General features: G+C 36.2%; 1 protein-coding gene across 2 annotated transcripts in view; it reads left to right on the plus strand.

The window, feature by feature from the left end:
* Positions 1-234: 234 nt before the first annotated feature.
* The window catches only part of Mtbp (MDM2 binding protein), a 52,350-nt gene continuing 27,576 nt past the window's right edge, over positions 235-25,008 (plus strand). For both annotated transcript variants that reach the window (XM_090339328.1, XM_090339329.1), the window contains exons 1-11: positions 235-391; positions 1,465-1,545; positions 2,734-2,807; positions 2,887-3,038; positions 4,983-5,041; positions 7,415-7,559; positions 8,651-8,768; positions 10,652-10,786; positions 13,067-13,161; positions 15,659-15,731; positions 16,808-16,925. In XM_090339328.1, the coding sequence (XP_090195454.1) occupies positions 274-391; positions 1,465-1,545; positions 2,734-2,807; positions 2,887-3,038; positions 4,983-5,041; positions 7,415-7,559; positions 8,651-8,768; positions 10,652-10,786; positions 13,067-13,161; positions 15,659-15,731; positions 16,808-16,925 (1,168 nt within the window). In that variant the 5' untranslated portion in view covers positions 235-273. The remainder of the gene's footprint in view (positions 392-1,464; positions 1,546-2,733; positions 2,808-2,886; positions 3,039-4,982; positions 5,042-7,414; positions 7,560-8,650; positions 8,769-10,651; positions 10,787-13,066; positions 13,162-15,658; positions 15,732-16,807; positions 16,926-25,008) is intronic.

The raw sequence follows: 25,008 nt of genomic DNA on the forward strand, positions 1-25,008 counted from the left end.
GAGCTCAACAGTTCCTAGCCTGTCACGCTCTCGCGGCTTCTCCTCCTTCTCTGGACTCCCTTCGAGTCCTCCTGAGGCTCGGTTAGCAATTCCATCGTGAGAGGAGAGAAAGAGAGCAGTCATGGAGATAAGCGTTCTCTAGTGTCACCCCCTGAAAGTGTATGGGAAACCGACGGGGAGGAGGAGGGGAGGGGGTCACCATTTCCAGAGGCTCCAAGCGGAAGGCGGCCGGAAGTGGCCGGAGCGCGGCTGTGTTTGAGACCCGCGGGGAAGATGGATCGCTATCTGTTGCTGGTCATCTGGGGCGAGGGCAAGGTTCCCGCGGCCGCCGGTGGGCAGACCGAGCGGGGACCCGAGGGGTCTTCGGCGGAGGGCTTCGAGAAGCCTCCCGGTGAGTGCTGTGCGGGGAGGACGGAAGAGAAAAGGCGGGAAGTGCGTGCCGGGAGACGGGGAGCCGCTGGGGCCGAGGCCGGGTCTCCGGAGCGGGCTGCGGGTCGGGGGGTCTCGGGAGGCTCCGGCTCTCTTCCGGGGTAAGCGCCGGGAACCAGTTATCCCGGGGAAATGGCCACCGACGAGTTGTTCCCAGCCCTAGAAAAGTTAACTGGCCTTGTTTGTTTGTTTTTTGGAGGCAGTTAATTGGAGATGAGCGTCTCGTAGGCCGCCCTGCCCAGGGTGGCATCGAACTGTGACCCCTCAGATCTCACCCTCCCGGAGTAACTGGGATTTATAGGCGGGAGTCACGTGCCCGGTGTCATTTTTTTTCTGTTTTTTTTTATGTTTCCCGCGTTCCCAAGGCAGGTGATACAGAAAAGGGACAAGATACATAAAGGTCTTGCCGGCGAATACTTTACATGTTAGTAAGAGACATCTAATTTAAAAAAAATAAATAATACGTTTAAAATATATATATATATATATTTCCAGTCCTGGGCTTGAGCTCAGGGCCTGAGCACTGTCCTTGGTCTTTCTCAAGGCTAGATCTACCACTTGAGCCTCAGCACCACTTCCGGCTTTTTTTCTATAGGTGGTACCGAGAAATCGAACCCGGGTCTTCATGCATGCTAGGCAAGCACTTTAACCACTAGGCCAAACTCCCGGCCCCTTAAAATATATTTTTAAATCCATATTGAATTTTTTTTTCTGGAGTTCGACTCTGTCATTTTAATTTGTTTATTTTGATCAAGAAAGCACTTGGAGGAAATGTGCATGATTGCACAGAAGGTATTGTGAGTTTTCCTGTTTTTGTTTTTGTTTTTTTTTCCTGGGGTGAGGTGGGAATTGGATATGATAAAGCGAAGCAGACAAAAAAGTTCTAGGTTTGCTATGATTTATTGTACATATGTTTCAATAGACCTTGGCCAGTGTGTTATTTGTTTTACTTATAATACAGGTTGGTGAAACTGGAACAGGCTTAGATTATGTAACCCTTTAACCTGTGGACTTAGACTGTCTTCACTTTTCCAGACTTTACAGCAGCAAGTATTTATCATCTCCTGAAAGGAAGCATTAGTGCTGCAATCAATCCAGATGACACTAGTTTTCCTGGTAAGTGTCATGGAAGGGCTTCTACAGCATAGCATTTGAATTGGACATTAATTAATGTGATCACCAATGGGTATAAGAAATACTTGTACACAACCTTGAGTTTCATCCTCTTAATGAAATTCTCTTGCTCATCTTTAAGTATAGATAATAAGAGACTGATATAAAGAGAAGGGTTATCTTGAGTAAGAACACATGAATGCTACTGTACTGACCTCTTTCCCTTTGTTTTCTTGTCCTCTTATTGATTCTCTTAAAATTAAAAAAAAAAATCTGCTGGGCACTATGGCTCATGCCTGTAAACCTAGCTACTTAGGAGGCTGAGATCTGAGGATCACGGTTCAAAGCCAGCCCAGGCACTAAAGAACAGGAAACTTTTATCTCCAGTTAACCAGTAGAAAAGGAGAAGAGGGACTGTGGCTCAAGAGTAGTAGGGTGGTAGCCTTGAGCTGAAGAGCTCAGGGACAGCACCCAGGCTCAGAGTTCAAGCCCCATGATCCCCCCTCTAAAAAAAAAAACAACCGAAGAAACCAAAACTTTGTAATTGTTAAAGGAGCAGTCTTGTTGCTATTTTGACTTCCTGTAGCATCTTACTTCAATGATGATCTATTTACACTAAGTAACATTTCTAGTAACATTAAGTAGCATTTCTAGTGATGCTATAATTGGCATGTCAGGAATTCATCTAATTACTTGATCCTTATCTTCTCTTTTGTTTCTTTTTCATGGTTTCTATCTTATCTGAGCATGTCCCCTAAAGGCTCCGAAGTAGAAATGCCAAAATAGATAAAACCTTAAAGCTAAGGGAAATTCTGTATATACCTGGAGAACTTGTTCATTTTGATAACTTTGTGCTTCTTGTGACTATATAATTGGCTCCTTTTCTTCTTTAATGAACCTTTTGTTGCTCAGTGTCAGTTATCACCATTGGTAAATGATTTGTGATGTATTTATGCTCCTTTAGCCAGTCCAAGGAGATCTGGAAGTATGTTCTGACCACATAAGCCACTTAAGTGGCTTGTTCTTCAGGCAGATTGTTCTGTTTGAAGTTTTATTAAGATACATAAATATATGTAATGACTTGGAGAACTATAGAATATATCTAGAAGTTGCATAATTCTCGTGTCTCTACTGTAACACTTGCTGATTTATGAACTTCTTTCTTCTAATGAGTGTGATTTTGTCTCCCAGCCTGTTCTGTTGGTGGAGTTCCCCGTGCCAGGAAGTGGTTCTTCGCAGTCCAAGCCATATGTGGCTTTTATCAGGTAATGGTTACTAGTCAATACATTTTCTACTCCACAGAATTCCACAAACCCATTTCTAAATGCCATTTGGTTGTGTTAGTTTTGTAGTTCTGATTGGGAGGAGATACATTTTGATGCTGAGAAAGATACGATTGAAGAAGTTCTTCAAACTAACATCGAGGAATGTTTGAGTGCTGTCGAGTGCTTTGAAGAAGACGATAGTAGCAGCAGAGAATCCATATCCTTGGCTGAGTATGTTTATATATATATTTTTTGATTTCTTTAACATTGGACAGTTATTTTAAGACTAGTTGTATATTTTAGCAGCTATAGTAAGGAAATGTTAATGAACTGAACTGAACTTTTTATTTGGGAAGACATCCCAAATAAAGTTCTTTTAAAATAGAGATTGAAATGTTCTGTCCTTTACGCTTGCATTATGTATGTGGGTTTCAGTCACTCACCTTTTTTTTTTTTTTTTTTTGTGAATCATGGGCCTAGGCGCTATCCCTGAGCTCTTCAGCTCAAGGCTACCACCCTACTCCTGGACCTGGGTGTTGTCCCTGAGCTCTTCAGCTCAATGCTACCACCCTACTCCTGGACCTGGGTGTTGTCCCTGAGCTCTTCAGCTCAAGGCTACTGCCCAAGCCCCACTTCCCATTTTCTAAGAGTCTCAGGTACTTTTGGACCCTCCAGAATAGCTAGGATTACCTGTGTGAGCCACAGTACAACTGGCATTAAAACTCACTTTTTTTTTTTTTTTTGAGGCATATGAACATTATAGGGTTTGCTTTTAAGATTTTTTTGAATTGTGCTATTTAGGTGATGATCCAGGTGCTAGATGGTGTTGGCTTTTTTTTTTCTATAAAATACTCCTATGCATCAACTACATTGCGTTTTAGTCTTTGTAATATAGTATGACAAAAGAACTGTCTTTGCTTTTAGTATTCATATATCGTAAAACACCTATAAGGTCACAGGTTTTAAAGATTCTCTTTTCTCATTTCTAGATCATTAAACAGTACTGTTTAATGAAGGAAGAAATATTAGAACCAGGGAAGAACACTTACTAGGCCAGAAGTCAGAACCATAGTCTCTACTTCCATGATCTTAGTCCAGGCAATTAACTTCTCTAGTTCTTTTTCCTTTTTTTTTTTTTTTTTTTTTTTTTTTTTTATGCCTAAAGTGATGCGATCCTTTCCAAAGTTGCCTTGATTTGGTTGTAGTAGCTAGATTACAGGCCTGAGCTACTTGTGCCCAGCAACAACTCCTTTTTTTTTAAGTTGGTTGGGGGGCTTGAACTCTGGGCCTGGTTGCTGTCACTGACCTCTTCAGCTCAAGGCTGCCACTCTACCACTTTGAGCCACAGTGCCACTTCTGGTTTTTGGGTGATTAATTGGAGGTCCTCAGATCTCAGCCTTCTGAGTAGCTAGTGTTACAGGTGTGAGCCACTATTGTCCTACTAATAAGAGCTCTTAATCCATGTTTTCTATCACTTGTTAAAAGATAGCAAGTAAAAAGTCAGTCCGTGAACTAATAATTATTTCCACAAGAGGGAGCCTGAAAACTGGAGTTTAATAGCATGCTGTCAGTTTTTTTTTAAGGCAAAGTTGGTTAACAATAAAGAGTTTAAGTACTTTTATGCGATGTGGCAAACTGTTTTGTGAAAAAAAAAATGCCTTCCTTTGGCTAAAACTGACAGGCATTGAAGAATCTTAAAAAAATACATCATAATCATAGTGAGGATTATTAAATGTGACTCAGAGACAAGCACTGTCTTTTCCTAAATAGTTAGAGGTGTCTTACTTTGATGGTTCAGAAAGAAAAGGTTTGTTTTGTCGTTCATATATAATATGGTAAATATAATTTAGGAATTTTTATTTTCTATGTTGTTGATTACATTTGTGTGCGTGCGCGCGTGTGTGTGTGTGTGTGTGTGTGTGTGTGAGAACATACACACAGAATTTAAATCCTAGCTTCTACATGGGCTAATAACATGATTTTAAGCAACTTATTTAAAGTGGAGATACAGTAGCATTGTATTAAAAACCCTCACGGGTTTATCATCATAATCACCCAAAAAAGATGGTGCGGCTGACATACTTAACTTTGTCTGGTACAATAGGTATTATTACCTATTATGAGAATATGTAATGTATTGATTTCTTTTTCTCTAAATATACCCATTTATTTTAGACTATATGAAGAATCTGCAGAAAATTTACATCAGTTATCAGATAAGCTTCCTGCTCCTGGTAATTTATGAATGCATTTAATAATTTGTATCTTACCTTCCACATTGTATGAGTGTGTAATGAATTTAGTACATTCTGTATAATATTAATCCTATAAACTCCATGAGAGATAACTTTAACCTAAATTCTTGGGTAGTGTTCTTTGGTGAAGTTAGTCTACACATCAAATGGACTGTGGTGCAGCAAAATAAATAAATAAATAAAAGCTCTTTCCTCAGTACTTTTCAACTAGAACCCACTTTCCTTCCTGTTATGGAAAGCATGCTTTGTGAAAGACTAATAAAAATGCTTTTTGGTTGTCCTTAATTAATCATTCTTTGTACTAAGTACCTAGAGCTTTTCTTTTCTGAATGTTTTCACAATTAAATATTCATATTTGTCTTTTTCGATGGTATTGGGGTTTGAACTCAAGGCCTTATGCTTTCTAGGCAGGCTTTCTATCACTTGAGCTATGTCACACTCCCAGCCCCCCCCCCCACTCTACTTACCCTCTCCTTTTCTTTTTTGCTTTAGTTGTTTGTTTGTTTTTTCCAAGATGCTCCTACTTTTTGTTCAGGGCAGGCCTTGAATCATGATCATTTAGGCCTCTTGCCTACATGGATTGTAGGTATGAGCCACTGTGCCTTGCTTATTTGTTGAGATGCAGCCTTGGTAACTTTTTGTTTTGCTCCTCTGTCCCAGAATTGATAACCCTTTGGTTTCATCTCCTCTTCCACAGTAGCTGAAATTATAAATGTGAGTCACTATGTCCAGGTTGATGGCCGTATCTTAAGCAGAAGTTTGTTGCCTATATGTCATGTATATTACCAGGAATCCAATTTGTAATTTATTATAATCTTACAGCTCACAATGAAATCTTTATATGAGAAAAGTACATTTAATGCTTTTTGTTTTGTGGGTCATGGGGCTTGAACTCGGCCTAGGTGCTGTCCCTGAGCTCTTCAGCTCAAGGCTACTGCCCCACCCTTGAGCCAAGCCTCACTTTCCATTTTCTAGAGGTTAATTGTAGATAAGAGTCTCAGGTCCTTTTGTGCCTGGGCTGTCTTTGAACCTTGATCCTCAGATGTTAGCCTCCTGAGTAGCTAGGATTACAGTCATGAGCTACTGCACCCGGCTAATGCACTGTTGTTGTTGTTGTTGTTTTAACAAGTGGAAAGGTCTTTATTTTTATTGCATTTTATTGTCAGGATGATACATAAAGGGATTAGTTACACTCATCAGGCAGTGGGTACATTACTTCTTGAACATTGATACCCCTTCCTATGTTTTTCTCTCACTTTCCTTCTCCTCCCCCATTTCCAATCATCTTGTTATTCACCTTCTGTTCCCTAATTCAAATAAATAAACCTATATACACTATATTAGGTACCAAAGTCTGATACAGTAACAGCATGAGATAAACCATAAGGGGAAAATAAAGAGAAAAGAAATAACTTTACATAAGTAAATTAAGAAAGTCAATTACAAAGATAAACCTTTTGTTTCCATATCCTAGAGTTCATTTTGCTTAGCCTCACCCTATATGGCCATTTGCACATATCTTTTGAGCTATTGTGATCCTCTGCTAGGAGAATCCTGGATCTGTACTAATTATTACAGATGAGGGAAACCATGGAGCCTATATTTCTTTGGATCTGGCTTGCTTCACTTAATATCTTTCCATTTCCTTATGAATGGAGTGATAATGCAAAATTTTAATGCAGAAACTCTCACATAGGAAATAACAATGCATAGATAAATGTAGTAGTTTTTAAAACTTTTATTGTTGAGAATTGAACCTTGGGTCAATCTGAGTTCCTACCCCAGTCCTTCAATTGCATTTTTACTAAATGTTTCAGGTTCAAAATAAGTACTGAAATCTCATACATTTGCTGTTTTGGAAAGTTATATCATTGCCAATTTTTCATTATTTTTATTCCATTTTGATTTTGAGATCTTTGGCTTAACCCATAATTTTATAAAATTTAAACTGAAATGTTTGCCATCTCTCTCAGAGTCTAATGATATCATCATAATTGGTTTTTCTGAGTGTTTTATTGCCCTTTAAAGAGAAACAATTTATTTCAGCATTACAGTTCTATACTAATTCATTCCCTTTCGGATAACCAAATTAAGTATAGAACAAGATAATGAAATTGCACAGGTCTTTTTTTCCCCCTCTCTGAATACTGCAGTAACATTGGTGATCTCCAGAACAATGTGTAAAATTAATGACTGCCACACAGTTGGCAAGTAATTATGATATACTTCGTTGTTTTCTAGCATAGGCTAAACTATCACATGATAGTTTGAATGTCAGTGGATATATGTTGTTTTAAGATTTTTCAGAAATTGGAGTTAGATTTAAAATCTTTTGTTTCATTCCCCTTCTAGGCAGAGCAATGATTGACATAATGCTACTGCCCTCTGACAAGGATCCTCCTAAGTTGAAGGACTGCTTACCTGCTGTAGGAGCATTGAAGCATCTGAGGGAATGGCACTCCGCAAAAGTCACTATGGCTGGAAGTCATTTTGAAACGTAAGCTCCTTTGGTCATATTTGCCCATTGTTTTTGTTGTTTAGGCATGCTAACCTGCTGGGAACAGATATAGCATTTTAATATTAGAAAGTATAATTTTATGTTGTAATGGCAGGGTTACATCTTGAGAAGAACCTATATCTTTCTTCATTTGTATCCCCAAGATCTTTAAGTTTCTGGTAAATGTTAATGATGCTCATTTATTACTACTGCTGAACTCACCAACTTCATCATGTACCTATGTAGTCTTGAATCTTCCAGTCATTACCAGAGTTACCTAGATAGAGTGACTTAAAGACATACTGATCTCTGTTGTATTTTTGACATTGTGGTAGGGATCAATTGTGTATTGAACTGTTAGTTCTTTTTATTTTTATGTTTTGCAAGTTCTGGGCTTGGGTTCAGGGCCTGGGCACTGTTCTTTGGGTTTTCTCAAGGCTAGGCTCTACCACTTGAGCCACAGAACCACTTCTGGCTTTTTTCTGTGTATGTGGTACCAAGGAATTGAACTCAGGTCTTTGTGCCTGCTAGGCAAGCACTCTACCACTAGGCCAAACTCCCGGCCCCTGAACTGTTGATTCTTAAGATTGTATTCTAATTGGACTTGTCAACAACCTGGTGGTTTTTTTCTCAGCATGTTTTTTGAGCACAGTAGTAGGTGCTAGTGAGATGAGGAGATGATGAGGTGACAGTCTTTGTTAGGGAAGAACAGGAGAGGCATGAATGCCAGCAATCAAGACAGTTTGAGAATTGCTGTCTCAGGATTACATGCAAAGCTCTATGGGAACAATGAAGTCTGTGTGTCTGTGTACATCATGAAGCCAATAATAATGTAACGTCTATTTTTTCATCGTCCTTAGTAGTAAGGGAAACTACTTTTACTTTGTGGGAATTTGTCATTGAACCAACCTATGACAGATCTTACTCAGAGACTGTGTAATTGTTACTTCTTAATAGGCAGGAAAAAAAACCCTCCAATGATCTACATTTTACAGTCTTGCATTTTCAGTTTATAATAAACCATAACCATTAGATATAAGTAAAATATAAGACCATGTTTTTAATTTTACTGTGTCTGTATATTTTTACAGAAATTGTCAGAAAATTGCACAATACCTTTCTGCTAATGTTGTATCCTTAGAAGAGCTCAGAAATGCTATTGACTCAAAGGAATTATGGAGGGGAAAGATTCAGATATGGGAAAGAAAGGCAAGTGGAATTTTCAGTTACTGCAGTGTACAAACTGGGCCTTCCAACTATATTTATAACAAAGGTAGTTTAAATGTTTATGGAAATGTGCTCTGTTGAAGGTGTTCTAGACTAGCAGGCAGTAGAGCTTTTTGTGTTCTATAACATTCTATATCTGCTAACACTGTGGCCCACTAGCTACATATTACTTATGACATCCTTCATGTGAGTAGCTTAGTTGATGGACTCGCTGGTTCATTTTGTTATTTAATTATTTGATTTTAATTAGTTTAAATTTAATATTAACTGTGATTGTCTCTTGTGCACTTCAGTTCTAGAAAGTAATACTTTTGAAACAATTGGAGAAGTTCATGTTGTTAGTCCTAACTGCTTTATTTTACTGCATGTGTGGTCTACTGGAAAACCATGTGACAGTTTCTTCTAATCGCATCTGAGGCGATGTCTGCTCTCTAATTTTGAACACTATTTTTTTTTTTTTAACTTTGTTAGACCAGGCCAGGAGCATGGCCTAGTGGAAGAGTGCTTGCCTGGCATGCACAAAGCCCCAGGTTCAATTCCTAGGTGCCACACACACAGAAAAAAGCTAGAAGTGGTGGTATGGCTCAAGTGGTAGAGCACTAGCCTTGAGAAAGCCCAAGGACAGTGCCCAGGCCCTGAGTTCAAGCCCCAGGACTGGCAAAAAACACCCCAAAACTAAAAAAACTTTACTAGACCACAGATGTTTCAGCCATGAGACCATTGGGTTAGATTGCATCATTCCTAAATTTCTGAGGGTCATATTTTACCATAAATGAATATGAATAGAATCTTTTATTCCTTTGAAGTATTTGGGTACTTACTGAAATTTCTAGTAAGACAAGAGGAGTTAAGGAGTATTTGCATAATGGCTGGACCTGATCTTAGGAAGGTTAAATTGGTAGGTGAATCATCTTTCCAGTCTAGCCATATGGAAAAGTGGAAAATGTGAATAGCTAAGAGAATCATTTTTGTATACATTTTTGAAATTGTGTGTTTACATACAGGCATGTACTTTTTATGTGATTCTTTCATCCCTTTTCATGGGAAATTTTATGTCCATTCATATACAGTATGCATTTAAAATCTGAAGTCACTGATTTTAGTAGAGCTGATTTTTGGCCAAGAGACAATACAATGAATAAGGATATCAATTTTGTAGTTACAGTACTGGCATTCATATCCCAACAGTTTTTAAGTTGCTGGCTTTTTGTGATGTTTGGTGTCAGTTGCCCTCTTCTATAGAACAAGGATGATGGCCTCTATAATAGTCATCTGTGAGAGTTCAGTTCTTTAAAGCACAGCATAACTTCACAGAAAAGTGTTGGCTGTCATTCTTTTCTCTGCCATTACTGGTATCACATTTACTGCCATCACTATCATAACATCTACACTAATTTTCTTTTTAACCAATATATTTTAAAGGCACATTATGTATGAAGCACTGTACTAAGTATCTAGTAGTGAATAAGACAAACCACTTGCACTGTTTGCTTACCTTCCAGACTGGTGGGAAGCCAGGTATTGAAGAAGCCTATGTAGAAGAGGTTGTTTGGTTATGTGCTTGTGTAAAATAGACAGTATAATCTTGCTGGCAAATTGTCTGTGAGAGCTTTTCATGAAAGAAAATAAAAGTTAATAACTTGAATTAAATAGAAGATTATTCGCCTAAGTGGAGAACTGACTTTTGATCTAAGGAATGAAAATATATATATATATATATACATATATATGTATTTATTTATTTTTGAATCTTACGTTTATATGAAGTTGAACTTCCTCTCAACTTTTACATTAAAATGAAATGCATGAATCTTTATACCTTTATTCTCAGTGATTTTAATTGTGTACTGATGATTTCTTTTCAGTTTGGATTTGAAATTAGTTTTCCTGAATTTTGTTTAAAAGGAGTCACACCGAAGAGTTTTAGTACATCAAATTTAAATACTAGCTTTCTTGCTCCAAAGTTAGTTCCACCAATGGATAAGAATATTTTGCCCAAGGTAATGGTGTGTTTATTTATTTTTTTGCTATTCATTTGCATGATTTTCTTTCTATTAAAATCTTTGAATCTTGAATTACTGTTACTAATAGGTGTGCTTATGTAGCTCATAGTTCTTGCATATTATTTTTTGTAATTCTTGTAAGTAAGCACTTGAGTTATACTGTGTTATCAGGATTAAATGCTGGTGAAACTGATTGCTATAGATTCTCTTTAAATGTACTAATCCCAGCTTTAAAATAATAGGCCTGAAACTACCTTTTGTTTGGACTTTACAGTGTAACTTTTTAAAGTTCTGTTTGGAGAGAATATGATACAATATAAAAGACTACATATTAATCTTTTCTAGACTGATACCAGTTAGAATTGGGAATGAAACTTGACTCTGTCACCTGATAGGTATTGACATAACTTGGATGGATGATTAACCTATTGGTGAGATGGTAGCAGTACTAGCACAGCTATATTACAGAGTTATTGTGAGAAATAAATGAGATTACCACCTGACACTGAGCCTGGTAAACTAGAACCTGATAAACTCTTAATTTGTAGTTTAGTCATAATTTTCATATCTTTTATTTATTTTTCTTTAAAATGCAAGTAAAATTATGAAATACAGTGATTAGAAAAAGATACAGGTGGCTATTTTTTAATTGGAAAAATAACATTAGAAGAGCTACTTTATAGGCGCATAAATCCAGGTTAAAAGATTCCATTTAACTGTATGAGACACAGTGGTTAGTTATAAAGTTACATGGATGTGAAATTCATGATCCATATTTTTCTGATGAAAGGGTTAGCAGAAAAGAAGATGTACTTTTCCAGTAATAGTTTAGAATTACTTAGTTTAAGTAACTTTCTGTGGACCTCTTTCACCAGAACTTACTTTTCTAAAAATTAGTATAAGATTGCTAACCTCAGCAACATTCAGGTATAACAATAGTGTATCTAATTTTTTTGTTTCTGTTGAAAGCTATCTTAGGATAAAACCTCTGTAGTAAATGTATATACATATACCCACCCTTATACACATAGTATATGTATATCTAATTATACCATACATACATATACACACAAAAATCATATATGTTGTAGTTACTATACTTTCTATAGATCTTAACTATATAATTTCTTCATGCAAGCCATTTGAACTCTAGCTATTGAAATAATTGTCCTTTACTAGCTCTCTCTCTATATTTTTTTGTCGGTCATAGGACTTGAACTCTGGGCCTGGGTGCTGTCCCTGAGCTCTTTAGTTCAAGGCTACTGCCCTACACCTGGGCCTGGGCGTTGTCCCTAAGCTCTTCACCTCAAGGCTATCACCCTACCCCTTGAGCGCCACTTCCAGTTTTCTAGTGATTAATTTGAGATAAGAGTCTCATGGTCTTTTATGCCCAGGCTGGCTTTGAACTGTGATCTTCAGATCTCAGCCTCCTGAGTAGCTAGGATTATAGGTGTGAGCCACCATGCCCACTTAGTAGCTCTATTTTTATGTTAGTCTCTACCAAGGAAATACAGGTTTTGTTTTTAAATGAGACTCCATGTTAATTAGTCCTGTTAGCTTCGTTTTTCGTCTGTATGATTTCCCAAGTCTTTTCTCTAGAATATCTTTTAATCCAAGTTCATCTTGGAGTTTCTTTTTTAATTTCTTTTATAATTTTTTTATTTAAGCCCTGCAGATCCTACTTGCAGAGGCCAGTTACTAATGTGTATCTTCAACACAAGCTTCTTGAATCACCTGTTTTACTGGGATAAAAAGCAAAAGTAGGGAACTAATATCAACTATCACTTGCCTCTTTCCTCACTTATTTTCTCTCATGGAAACTTTTGCTAATTATGAGAAATCTGCATAACTTTCTATTCTGGAAGATAGAATTTAAATGGAAGAAAGTCAGGCACAGCAGCTCATGCCTGTAATCCTAGCTACTCAGGCTGACATCTGAGGATCAAGGTTCAAAGCCAGCCTGGGCATAAAAGGCCCTGAGACTCTTATCTCCATTTAACTTCTAGAAAACGGGAAGTGGGGCTTGGCTCAAGGGTAGGGCAGTAGTCTTGAGCTGAAGAGCTCAGGGACAATGCCCAGGCCTAGTTCAACCCTATGACTCACCAAAAAGAAGAATTTAAATAGAAGAAATGCCTCTCTGTTATAGATAGTTTCATGTTTGGCTTGCATAATGCATGCAAGATTGCTTTGTAAAGATAAATCTTAAAGTTTTAAGCTCAAAATCACTAGTTTGCTTTTATTTCAGAAAGCAGTAACTAACTCCAATTTCTTTTGTAGGTTTTCTACTATTATTGTCCAGCTTTACAATTTGTGCAGATGATAAAATTATCAGATATACCCTCCTGTTACATATCTGATGTGGAATTTGAGTTGTATCCTTTCATTTCCGTGTTCATTGTAGATGACACTTTCTGTGTCAGATGGAATGTGCGAGTGTTGGCAGGTAAACATGTATTAACTGCATTTTTTAAAATTTTATTGTGTTTGTTGTTTTAATGTCATTGCTCAGTGGGACTTTCTATGGTTTGAGTTGCTGGGGAAGGAAGTTCTTAGTTTTACTACATTCTGAGTTCTAGTCTTTTCCCAACAGAAATCTTTCTTTCTAGGCAAACACCCATTTTTTTTTTTTTAGAATTAATTGTGTACTTGTTATGAGTGCAGTTAGGGGGGTAAGAATGCAGAGGTGACTGAGCCTTGCTGCTAAAATGCAGTATTGATGTTTTCTGACTGTATAGGCTGGAATGTCGACCAGAATGTTGGTTGGTTTCTTCTTGCAAGTCTCTTGTTACAGAAAAGATAAAGACATTTATGTTTTAAACATATTGGAGATCTTCACCAGAAAACTGTTGTCTAGAATCACTAAAAATAATGGGGTTTTGCTTTCTTTTGTTTTTTGAGGTTTTCTTTTTTTTTTTTTTTTTTTTTGTTCTGGTTTGGGTTATTTTTGGAAGGTGGGGATCTTGCTGAGAAGAATTGGAAAGCCTTTCTCGTCACACTGACAAATAAATCCTCAACTCTTTTTACCATGATTACAAGTTAAATTTTATTCTAAAGATGGTAAGGAACTATATAGAATGGTAATAAACTAGGAAGTGGCCTAATCAAAAAAGATTTTCAGATGTACTTCTTCTATTTGAGGAAACTTCTTAAAGTTTGAAGAAATGACATTTTGGAATAAAAAGCCAGGATAACAACACAAGGTCTCTGGGATCTGTGGAATCAGCACGATATCCTGTTCTATCATGTACGTTAAAGTAAGGAGGCAGGATAATGCAAGATGGTCCCCACATTGACACTAGTGCTGCTGATTGACTTAACATAGCGGATTTCCTAGGGAAAAAAAGTTCAAGTTTGGGTAGTAGTTTGAATAATAATATACCAGGGAGAGTTCTGAAAGTTTCTGTTCATTGCACATTACTGTTTAGATCTGTTGTAGTGAGCCTGCTCGCTGGCCTTATAACAGTGGGAAGTGCTTCCAAATATTAGAGCAGTTATCTGTGAAAAGCTAGAGCATTCGACAAGTCTCATATGAGATCAGTGGGCTTTGAATGTCCTAGACTTAGAGAAAGCTTTCTAAGTTTTGGGTTTGTAAAGTAAGTTAGATTGCTATAGGCCTCCTGGATCTTGGACTTCTAGGTCTCATTTTCTAAAAACCATTGACATCAGAAAAGCTTTAAAATCTGCATTTTATTTATTTATTGGAGTTTGAACTCAGGCCCTTGTGTTTAGGTGGCTTGCTGGTTTGGCTCTCTACCTCTTAGACCATGTCATCAGCCTGGCTTTTTGCAGGTTAATTTGAGATGAAATTTTGTAGATTTTACTATCTTGGACTGACTTTGAACTATGATCCTCTAGATATCAGCCTTTTGAGTAGCAGATAGGAGACACCAGCATCTGGATACTTTAATCGTTTCATGATTTTACTGCTCATTTAAATATTCCACATTTTAAAATAATATTTACTGTGCTTTTTCTTGTCATGGTTTTTATAAAGTGTCTATATTTTGCAAAAAAAAAAAGACAAAGATCATGTGGTTTTGTTATTTATGACTTATGAGATAGAGAAGCAAGAAGAATGTTAGGAATCTTGGTGAATAATAGTAATTTGTAAACTCCAAAAATGCTTGTATCACCATGATTGACATAGTCCTGTTTGGTTAATGTGTTGTTTTAATGCTTAAATAGTTATAAGTGCTATCATACATCTACATATATTCAGCATATTTTAGATTCTTTTAGAAAATGTTATGAGATTTTTAGACATCTCAAATACAGCATAGTATATAAAATGAACTTGTTGACAAAAAAACGCTGTGTTAACAAAGTGCTCCTGCATTTTTTTTTTTTTTTGGTGTGTCATGGGGCTTGAACACGGCCTGTGCACAGACCCTGAGCTCTTTAGCTTAAGGCTACCACCTACCCCTGGGCTTGGGTGTTGACCCTGAGCTCTTCAGTTCGAGGCTACCTGCCTACCCTGGAGCCAAGCCCCACTTCCATTTTCTAGAGGTTAATTGGAGATATGAGTCTCTGGTCCTTTTGTGCCCAGGCTGGCTTTGAACCTTGATTGTCAGATGTCAGCCTCCTGAGTAGCTAGGATTACAGACATGAGGCACGGGGCCCGCCTGGCTGCTCCTGAATTTTTTATTGAGAAATGTTTTCATATTTTTTCTTTCAATCATTTATACTAATCACATTCAGAACAAATAACCAGGAAGATGTGTAAGGAAAGGAGTCATTGTCCATTCCTATAGTTGAGCTTTTAAATAAGTGATTTAAATTCTGGTGAGAAAACTGGGATCCTCAACTTGTATTCATGGAGTAGAATGATTTCATGGCATTACTTCCTCTTGTCTTTAACTCATGATGCAGAAGAGTGACAGTAAACAACACCAGGGAGAATTCCAGGCTGTTTTTGGAGCAGATTTCATCTCTGTGTGCCCAGGTATGGAAGGCCTTTTTTGATGTTTGGCTTTTATACTTAACACTTAAGGATGTGTTAAAAAAAAAAATGGAGTCTGCCTGTTGATCTGTTCTTGCTTGTTAATTTGGTTCTTTTGATGTAACAAAACATAATTTTGGCTGTCATTCATGTTAAGATACTTTCTTCTCACAGTAATTCTAAGGTAGCAGATGAGATGGCATGTCAGCTTTAGAAGAGATTTTTAGATAAGCTCTGTGAGTGGTAATTTGAGTTTTTACATTTAGAAGACATTATTGTCCACTGTTACTTAGCTACTCCTTCAGCATCCTGTTTCCATTCTCTGCCTTCACTACCTTTGTCCTGGTAGGTAGGATAGAACAAAAAAAAAACTTCTAAAGTTTCACTGAACTATGATTTCAGTTTTCATTTTTCTTAATTCTAATGATACTTAGGTGTATGAACATACAACTATTAACTATTGATTATGTATAATTGAAATAGAGCTATTACATATATGAAATATAACAAAACTGGTGTATCTTTAACCTTTTGAAAACTAAAATAAAGAATATTTTAAGTAGAGTCATGCATGGAAAGTCATACAATGTTTGTTTGTTTGTTTGTTTTGGTTTGGTTTTGCCAGTTCCTGGGGCTTTGAATTCAAGGCCTGGGTTCAGTTGCTAAGCTTCTCTGTGCCCAAGGCTAGCGTTCTACTTGAGCCACAGCCCCACTTCCGGTTTTCTCAGAGTAGTTTTATTGGATAAGAGTCTTTTGTGCCCAGGCTGGCTTTGAACCACCATCCTCAGATCTCAGCAGCTAGGATTACAGGCACAAGCCAGTAATGCCCGACATACAATGTTTCTAATAGCAAAATGAAAGCTTGTATATATATTTTTTTGGTTATTGATTCAATTTGATGTTTCTATGAAGATAATTTTAATGCATAAAGTGTTTATTAATTTACTATGTTTACATAAATTTATTGCTATAAGATATTATTCAATGCTTGTTAAATATGAGACATTTGAATGGAATGTTGTCATCTAAATTGCATCTAAATTTCAGTCTTTAATCAATAAAAATATCTACTTCTCTAGGTTGGTGCTCTTTTTGTGTTGCCATGTACTGTTAGTAACACACTTGTTCCACCTCCCAACCAGCTCAGTTCGAGGAAATGGAAGGAATATATAGCAAAAAAACCTAAGACAATTGGCGGTAAGTAGTTTAATCTTGACATTGTTTTAATGATGCAACATAGCTGTTTTATTGTGTCTCTGATTTGGAAATAGTATTTCAATTGTATCTAACCATTATCAGAAAATAGTACTTAAGGATATCTAACCATGTTCATTAAAAAGTATCTGTAAAGGTATACGTTTGGTTAATTAGAGGCTAGTTGTATTAAACATTGGTTTCTTTGACACATCTCAGGAACTCATAGTGTCAAAATACATTTATTATATGATGTACAGAAAATAAGCCCGTAGCTACAGTTTTATGAAAGAATGAAAACCTTCTTAGGAACTTAACAACATGCTACCCAGTATTCTATGTTCTTCAGAAATACTGATTCCTTTGAGTTTTATAATAATCTTACAGGTTTATTTTTTTTCTCATTTTATCCATGAGGAAACTGGTGTTCAAAGAGTTAAAGAGTTGTTCATGGACAACCTTAGAGTAATCCTGGCTTTGCCATGTAACAGTGCTGTATCTACTCTTAGGATTTGAACCTGGACTTTAATATGTTCCATATTGCCTTTTTAATAATCTAGTTATGTTCACTATAAAAGTGAAATGCTAACTTCTGTTACAAAGTTTGAAACCTTTTAAGTGCAGATCATAGTATTTTGTTATATAATTGTGGATAAAGGTTAAAATTATTTCCCCAAGTTCATATAGATAGCTAAGGTGTATTTACCTTATAATTTGCCAATTATTCTAAGACGTATCCTCATTCACAAAAGTGGGGAGGTTCTACAAGGTTCTGATTACCAAGAATCCATAAATAGAAAGGCTCACCACTGGTGCATAGAGCTGATAGTTAGGAATGACTAAATAGAAACAACAGCACAAGCAGAGTATAGCTAGAGAGGAAAGCTAAGGATAGAATCTTTAGAAATGCCCACATTGATGTGGGTGCTGGGGGTTCACAAGCCTGTAATCCTGACTAACTTGGAGATCTGAGGACTGAAATTCAAAGAGAGCCTTGGCAGATTTCATGAGACTCTTATTCTCATATAACTGGAAAAAAGCTGAAAGTAAGAGGTATGGCTTAAGTGATAATGTGTCAGCCTTAGTGAAAAAGCCAAGCAAGACTGTAGAGCCCTGGTATCAGCACAAATGCAAAATAGAACAATAAAGAAATATCTTTGTTTCTGTTATATAGAAGGCAAGGTTAGGAAGGATTGACTATATGGAAGGACCTTCTGGAAGATTCTGCCATGTTGTAATCATAAGTGGCACCTGAGTACCATTTGTTGCATTACATGGGATAGGGTACAGGATGTGGCAACAGTCAGACTGGGTCATTACATGAAGAAGGCTGGCTCATAATGCTTTTCTTTGGGAAATTGATAATCGAGTGAAGAACACATTTTGGAATAGAATTGAAGTTTGTTTAACAGTGTGAAGGGCAGTCCAAAGTTTATGACCATATAGTAAGAGCTCCAAGAAGTCTTCCTAGAGGAAGGGTGATTACTAATATTGCTTACTAATATTTTATGCTAGTATATGCATCATTGCAGCCTTGGCCCTTTAGGAAGAGAGAAAGAGAGAGAGAGACAGAGAGAAAGAGAGAGAGAGAGAGAAAGAAAGAAAGAGGGGGAGGGTGTATGGTAATTTAAGATGCTAATGCAAAATCAGCAACAGACATACTGAGTGGTAATATAGTCAGTTTCACTTTACATTAGACAAAATCCTGGAATAATATTTGTTTCTCAGCACTACATATGTCTAAGACTGAAATTTTAGACTAAATATTAGCATCTGCTAAATAATTGAGAATATCCTGGATAAGCCCATCTGTTTATTTTTCTTCTTGTAATTTTCTATAACTTCATATGTCTTTTTGTTTGAAGTACTAATTTTAGTTGATTTAGAATTTCTTCTTAGATTTTTTCATGATTTTTTATTATAACTTTAAGAATATACCTTCTAGCTTGATTTTATTTTATTTTTAAATTATGGCTGCTTGAAAATTTAGGGGTTGAATAGCAGTAGCTTCTGAATAATAATAAGACACAAATCACATGATAATATTTGAAGCTGGATTGTTGATTACTGATTAGGTAGGATCATTAATGCCTGATTGAACTGTTTTCTCACAGTGTTTTTCTTTTCATTTTGAGAATAGCTATGAGACCAAATTGGATAGTTTATTAAGTTCTTCTCTACCTATTACCCTCTCTGAAGGGGAAATCTGGTACTTATCCCATTGATAAGTAGTTCAGAAGAAGTTTTCCTTTTGTAAAAATGAGAGAAGTTTTTATTTTGTCTAATAGTTATGCATCCAGAAAGCCTCATATCCCTGCCCTCACACAGTTAACAATAGCATCTCTCCTCATCCCTGATAGCAACTCACATAACAGCCCCCTAAGTCAGCATTGCATTTCTTCATAACCTAGTGAATTATGCCCTACTATTATGTATAGTTACCCTATGTGTTCCAGAATCTCAAAACTAAACCTAATCCTTTCTAAAACTTAATACTTTGTAACTTTGTCATTCATTGATTCATTGATTCATTGCACTTGTCATTTACTCATTCATTCAGTTTCTCATTTACTCATTCAGTTTCTCATTCCCTCATTTGTTGGAATATGGAATAGATATTGGGTACCAGGTGCTGTATAATATGGGGGGTCAATGCTCCTGGACATAGTCTTTATATTCCTCCCCTTAAATTTATACTGTAGCATAACAAGTGGAAACCGAGAAGTAACTGAGTCAGTTACCATTGGATGTAATCACAACAGGCTATAACCAACCATCATTAGATGCTGCATATAAATAGTGCATTGTGCTAAGTATTAAGGTATGCTTTGTGGTAAAAATGACTCATTGTGTTAGGACCCAGTACTTAAACATATTTTTACATGTATTCATTTTTAATAGATTATTTTTATTGAGAACCTATAATATACTAGCCACTATTTTATATGCTGGACCATCAGCAATAAACAAAACAAAAACAAATTCATTGCTCTCGCAGAGCTTACATTAAGGTGAAATTAATTCTTCCCTCTACATAGACAGTAGCTAGGCCTTTCATATATTTGAATCCTTCACTATGAAGTTATTTTCTCATCCAAGATCTATTTAGTGGATTGTCTATAAGACCCAGACAGACTCTTCTGATGTTACTCATTTCTCCCGTCTTTGCACTTGTATGGTCTTCTTGGTCCTTAATGCTGTCATGAAAGGGCCTACCTTTCATAGAGTTATTATGTGAAATTACATAAAAAACATCATCATCATCACCACCACCATCACCAGAAATTTTCATCCTAGGTAAATAATAGAAGTATTACCAAGCAATATTAAAAATCTACAACGTGCTGTATACTTTGTGTTCATTGTCCTTGATTCTCAAAACAATACTGAAAGCACATTAAAAATTTTTTTTCTTGTAAATGACAAAACTTAAATGACAGAGAAATCTAGGAACAAATGTCACAGGACAGAATCAGAACCTTCGCTCAGTGTTCAATGTTTCTAAAGGCCACACATATCAGCTTGCATTGCATTATGTTCCTGTTGAGAAGAATAGCTAAAACATCGTCTTTTCCATTTTGTGCTTTGACATTTATAAAAGTCATTTATTCCTAGACAGCAAAATAATAGTGTTTGATAATTGTATAATTCTAGAGTGCTGATAATTTTACAATCCTAGATACATGTTGTCTTGGCTTTAAGAATACATTACTTTGAAAGGGAAAAATTTAAAGAATCTCTTGAAGAAAAATTATGTCTTATTATCTTTACTTGACAGACAAATATAATTGAAGAAGGACTAGGCTAGACTGACTCAGTGGTTTGAAATGATGAGACATGTGCCTGCTTATACTCACATCAGTATGATGAATTTGTTTTGCAACCCTGAGCTAAAATGGATAAGGTTAATATGATACCACATAACTGACATATATAGTTTCTGTCTTAAGAAGTTAAGCATTTGGTGAAGATTTTGAAAATAATTTTAGTGGCAGAGACATACCCTTTCAGTTAGGAGGGCCATATAGGTGCTAAGTCATGAAATGAATCAGGAAGTTTAGAAGTCAGAATTATTCTTAGTATGTTATCTGTCACAATAAAATTAAATTATAAGTCAGCAACAAAAATCTGAGAAATCATATACTCCTAAGTAACATTTAGGTTAAGGGGTAAAACAAAGGAAGTTAGTAAATAGCTTTTCTTGACTAAAACTGAAAATAAAACAACACACATATGGAAAACACTTAAAGCAATATTACGAAGATTTAAAATGTTCATTGTCAGATGGAGGAATGATCTGAAATTAATAATCTAAGCACCAACCTCAAGAAGATCTGATCCAATGAATACAAAGACAAAAATAGGCTAAAGAATAAACAATAAACTATTGTGAACTGTATCCACTGAAATAGCACAAATATCTGTACACTAAAAAACACAAATATGGCTGAGGAAGATAAATAGAGAGGTCCACTTGTTTATAGATTAAATATCGGCATTTTATTAATAGATATAATGATGTATATATAACAATATTTATGTCCAATTATAGATTATATAGTTAATTATATTTAAATTTTATTTAAAAGTTAAAATTTATTTTATATCCAGACTTAACTAACACTATTTCTTTTTGACAATCCTGGCGTTTGAACACAGTGCCTTATCAGGTACTCTTATCAGTAGCACCATGTCCCCTCAAGCCTTAAAGCCGATAAATACAAAAAGCACAATGTATAAAATCTATAAATTTGAAACTGTCAAAATCGAAAGTGTCCATTTTTGAAAAACAGCTAAGAATTAAAACAAATTCCTTACTAAGTAAAATCATTCGAGCCATATGCTTGACAATGGATATATATATATGTATATATATATGAATTCTTTCAACTCAAATAAGACAGCCCAGTTAATAAGTGGGTAAGACTTGAATAGAGATTTCATCAAAGAAGATATGTGAATGGCTAATAAAGCCTATGAAAAGATGTTCACCATAATTAGTCTTTTGGAGAATGCAAATCACAACCAAAATGTGATCCTATGGTACATGCTCTAGAATGGCTATAATTAAAAACAGTAACTACAGAATGTTGACGAGAATATAGAGAAATTGTAGCTCTCGCTCATTGGTGGGGATGGAGCAGTTCCTATGGAAGGCATTTTGGCAGTTAAACTTGCACATAATGCTATCTCCCAATATTTTTGTGCCCGTGCAGAGAACAACAAAAAAAAAGCATAAGATCACATCGAAATTTATGAGCAGATGTTTCTGAAAGCATCATTCATAGCAACTAAGAATTAGGAACTAAACATCCATCAACATGTGAATCAATAAAACTTGTTTCTCCCAGGCAATAGTTATAATGCTCAGTTATAATAATGGGAGGAAAAATTTGAGGTATCCCTGAAAGTGTTATGCTGAATGTATAGATAAAGCCAGATAAGATTATATAGTTCCTAATCTGGAAAACTTCTGGAAGAGACAAAAAGAGACAGAACACAGATGAGTGGTTTTCTGAGATCACAGACTAGAAGAGAGAAGGGTTACAGAGGTGTGGTGGAAGTTTTCCCAGGCTGATGATAGTGATGAGTGGTCAGTTTTACACATTTCCCAACATGTGAAAGTTTAATATACATATGCGCATACACACACAAATTAGACTTCATTACAGCTTTTCGATTCTCTTGATTTCCATGTTTTTGTGGTTTTTTTTTATTAAACTTGCTATAGATTTCTTGAAATTTATCTTATAAATTTATCTTATGAACTGTAAGATTCATATATCCTTGTACTTCTGCTTCGCTAACTTTACTTCCTAATAACACATGATTGATATTATAATAAGCCATACAAATTTAATGTGTCCAACTTGATGAGTTTGGAGATAAGTGTGTAGATCATGAGGCTGCCATAGTCTGCGGCGCAAACATAGTCATCACCTACAAAAGTTTCTTCCTGTCCTCTTTATTTGTTATCTAACACAGCCAAACTCAGAAGCAGTGAGTAGGATGGTAGGTGGCAGGACTGCCAAGGATCCTATTCAGAGGGTACAGTGTCTTGGGCAAGAAGAATACCTCCTCGACACCTTCTGTCCTGCAATAACGTTGGCTACTTAAGTGTTCTTATCATGAGTTCTGGTAATTTTCCTGTTGTAGAGTAGCTGGGTGGCTCAAGCCTATAATTCTAGCCGCTCAGGAGGCTGAGATCTGAGGATTACAGTTTGAAGCCAGTCCAGGCAGGGAAGTTCGTGAGACTCTTGTCTCTAGTTAACCAGTAAAAAGCCGAAAGTGGAGCTGTGGCTCAAGGGATTGGATGCTAACCTTGAGGGAAATCAAAACCTTTGGGACAGCACCAACTTCCTGAACTCAAGCACCAGGACTAGCACAAAAAGAAAAGAACACAAAAGCAATAACTATTTCAATAGTAACTACCTTAAACATTTAAGATTTGTGCTTGCTACATTCTCTGTTTCTCTACAGGTTACTTTCTTCTGTTGGTTTATTTTGGCATCTGGCTTTCACACTACAGGCTTTTCTTGAGGGCTTATTCACATTTAGTAGAGAGATGCAGAAAGATGAGTAGAAAATTCAGAGCCATGGGTAAAGCTTATTAATTGTGGTCTTTAATTTAGGCTGATCTCATTAGGATATTTATTAGGTGACCCTATATTGAAGTTTTTTAGTCTTTCCTCTAGAATTACCTATGTTTTCAAAAGATGGGGCCATTCAGCTAACTGGCTTCCAACAATTTAAAAATTACATAAGGGATGAAAGATGAAATCCTTGATATTACATGTGTTTAGATTCACTGATAGTTGAGAACTCCAACTCTCAACTATTGTTTTTAATTTGTGCTAAAAAAATTATTTGATTAATTAAAGTATAAGGAGCTCTGTCTACTTTTCAAATAGGTTTTCAGTCAGTCTTCATTCTAGTATCATTTCACTTGCCATGGTGTATGTTCTAGAGCCTTTGGAGGTCACCTGCATAATTTGGTTGCCCCGAGGTTAGCTCTGTTATTTTTCTCATCCTCCTTAGCAAGGGAGAGATCAAATATCTCACAGTTGTGCCGATGCTTTCTTACTTTCAAATTTAATCATGGTTGTCTTTTCTCTCAGATAATAGTTCTTTTGATTTCAAAATCTCTATTTTTATGCAGTAGGATTTCAGAAGATAGTGAAAATGGATGTTTATGTCCAGTTCATCATCGTCAATCAATAAAAATAGTACTTGTATTTTTCTCTTGAAGTCTTCACAGCTTTTCTTCAACCTTCACTGTAACTTTCACTTGATTTGTTTTTAAAATATATTGGAAGCTGTCTTAACTGACCTTCATACAACTGACATTGCAGATTAATGGATACTATGTATTCCCTCTGTAAAATACATTTTGAATGACCATTGCTAGAAAGAAAAAGCTACTTTTCATTACAGCCTTCAGAATCCAGCAGCTGTTTCCAGACTACAAAAACCCAGTCAGAAGATACTGAAATCTTAGATCCTATGGTCTAGTATTTGCATATGGCCTATATAGAATCTTTGATATACTTTTAATCATCTCTAGATTAATTATAGTATTGAATGCGATTCAGTATTGTGAAAATAGCTGTTATGGAATAATCACAATTTTTATGATAAAATAAACTTGCAGTTTTTATTCCTTTTTTTTTTTTTTTTTTTTTTAATTTGTTGGTTGTGGGGCTTGAACTCTGGGCCTGGGCACTGTGCCTGAGCTCTTCAGCTCAAGGCTACCTCCCTACCCCTGAGCCCCATCCCCACTTCCGGTTTTCTAATGGTTAATTGGAGAAGAGTCTCATGGTCTTTAGTGTCCAGGCTGGCTTTGAACTGTGATCCTCAGATCTCAGCCTCCTGAGTAGCTAGTATGATAGGTGTGAGCCACTGTGCCCAGTCTGTTTTTATTTCTTGATATTTTAGGTCCTGTGGTTGCTTGATCCAGAGACAGAACCTGAGGAAGGTCGATTCTTTTTCTGTACACCATCACCACTTGAGTTGTGAGACCTTATAGGGGTCAGAACCCTCTACTTTTAAGAAGTAGAGCTAGAAATAAAAGATATGTGTATGCTGT

This window comes from Megascapheus bottae, chromosome 9 (assembly GCF_031878675.1).
Source record: "Megascapheus bottae isolate mThoBot1 chromosome 9, mThoBot2.hap1, whole genome shotgun sequence".
Classification (NCBI taxonomy): domain Eukaryota; kingdom Metazoa; phylum Chordata; class Mammalia; order Rodentia; family Geomyidae; genus Megascapheus; species Megascapheus bottae.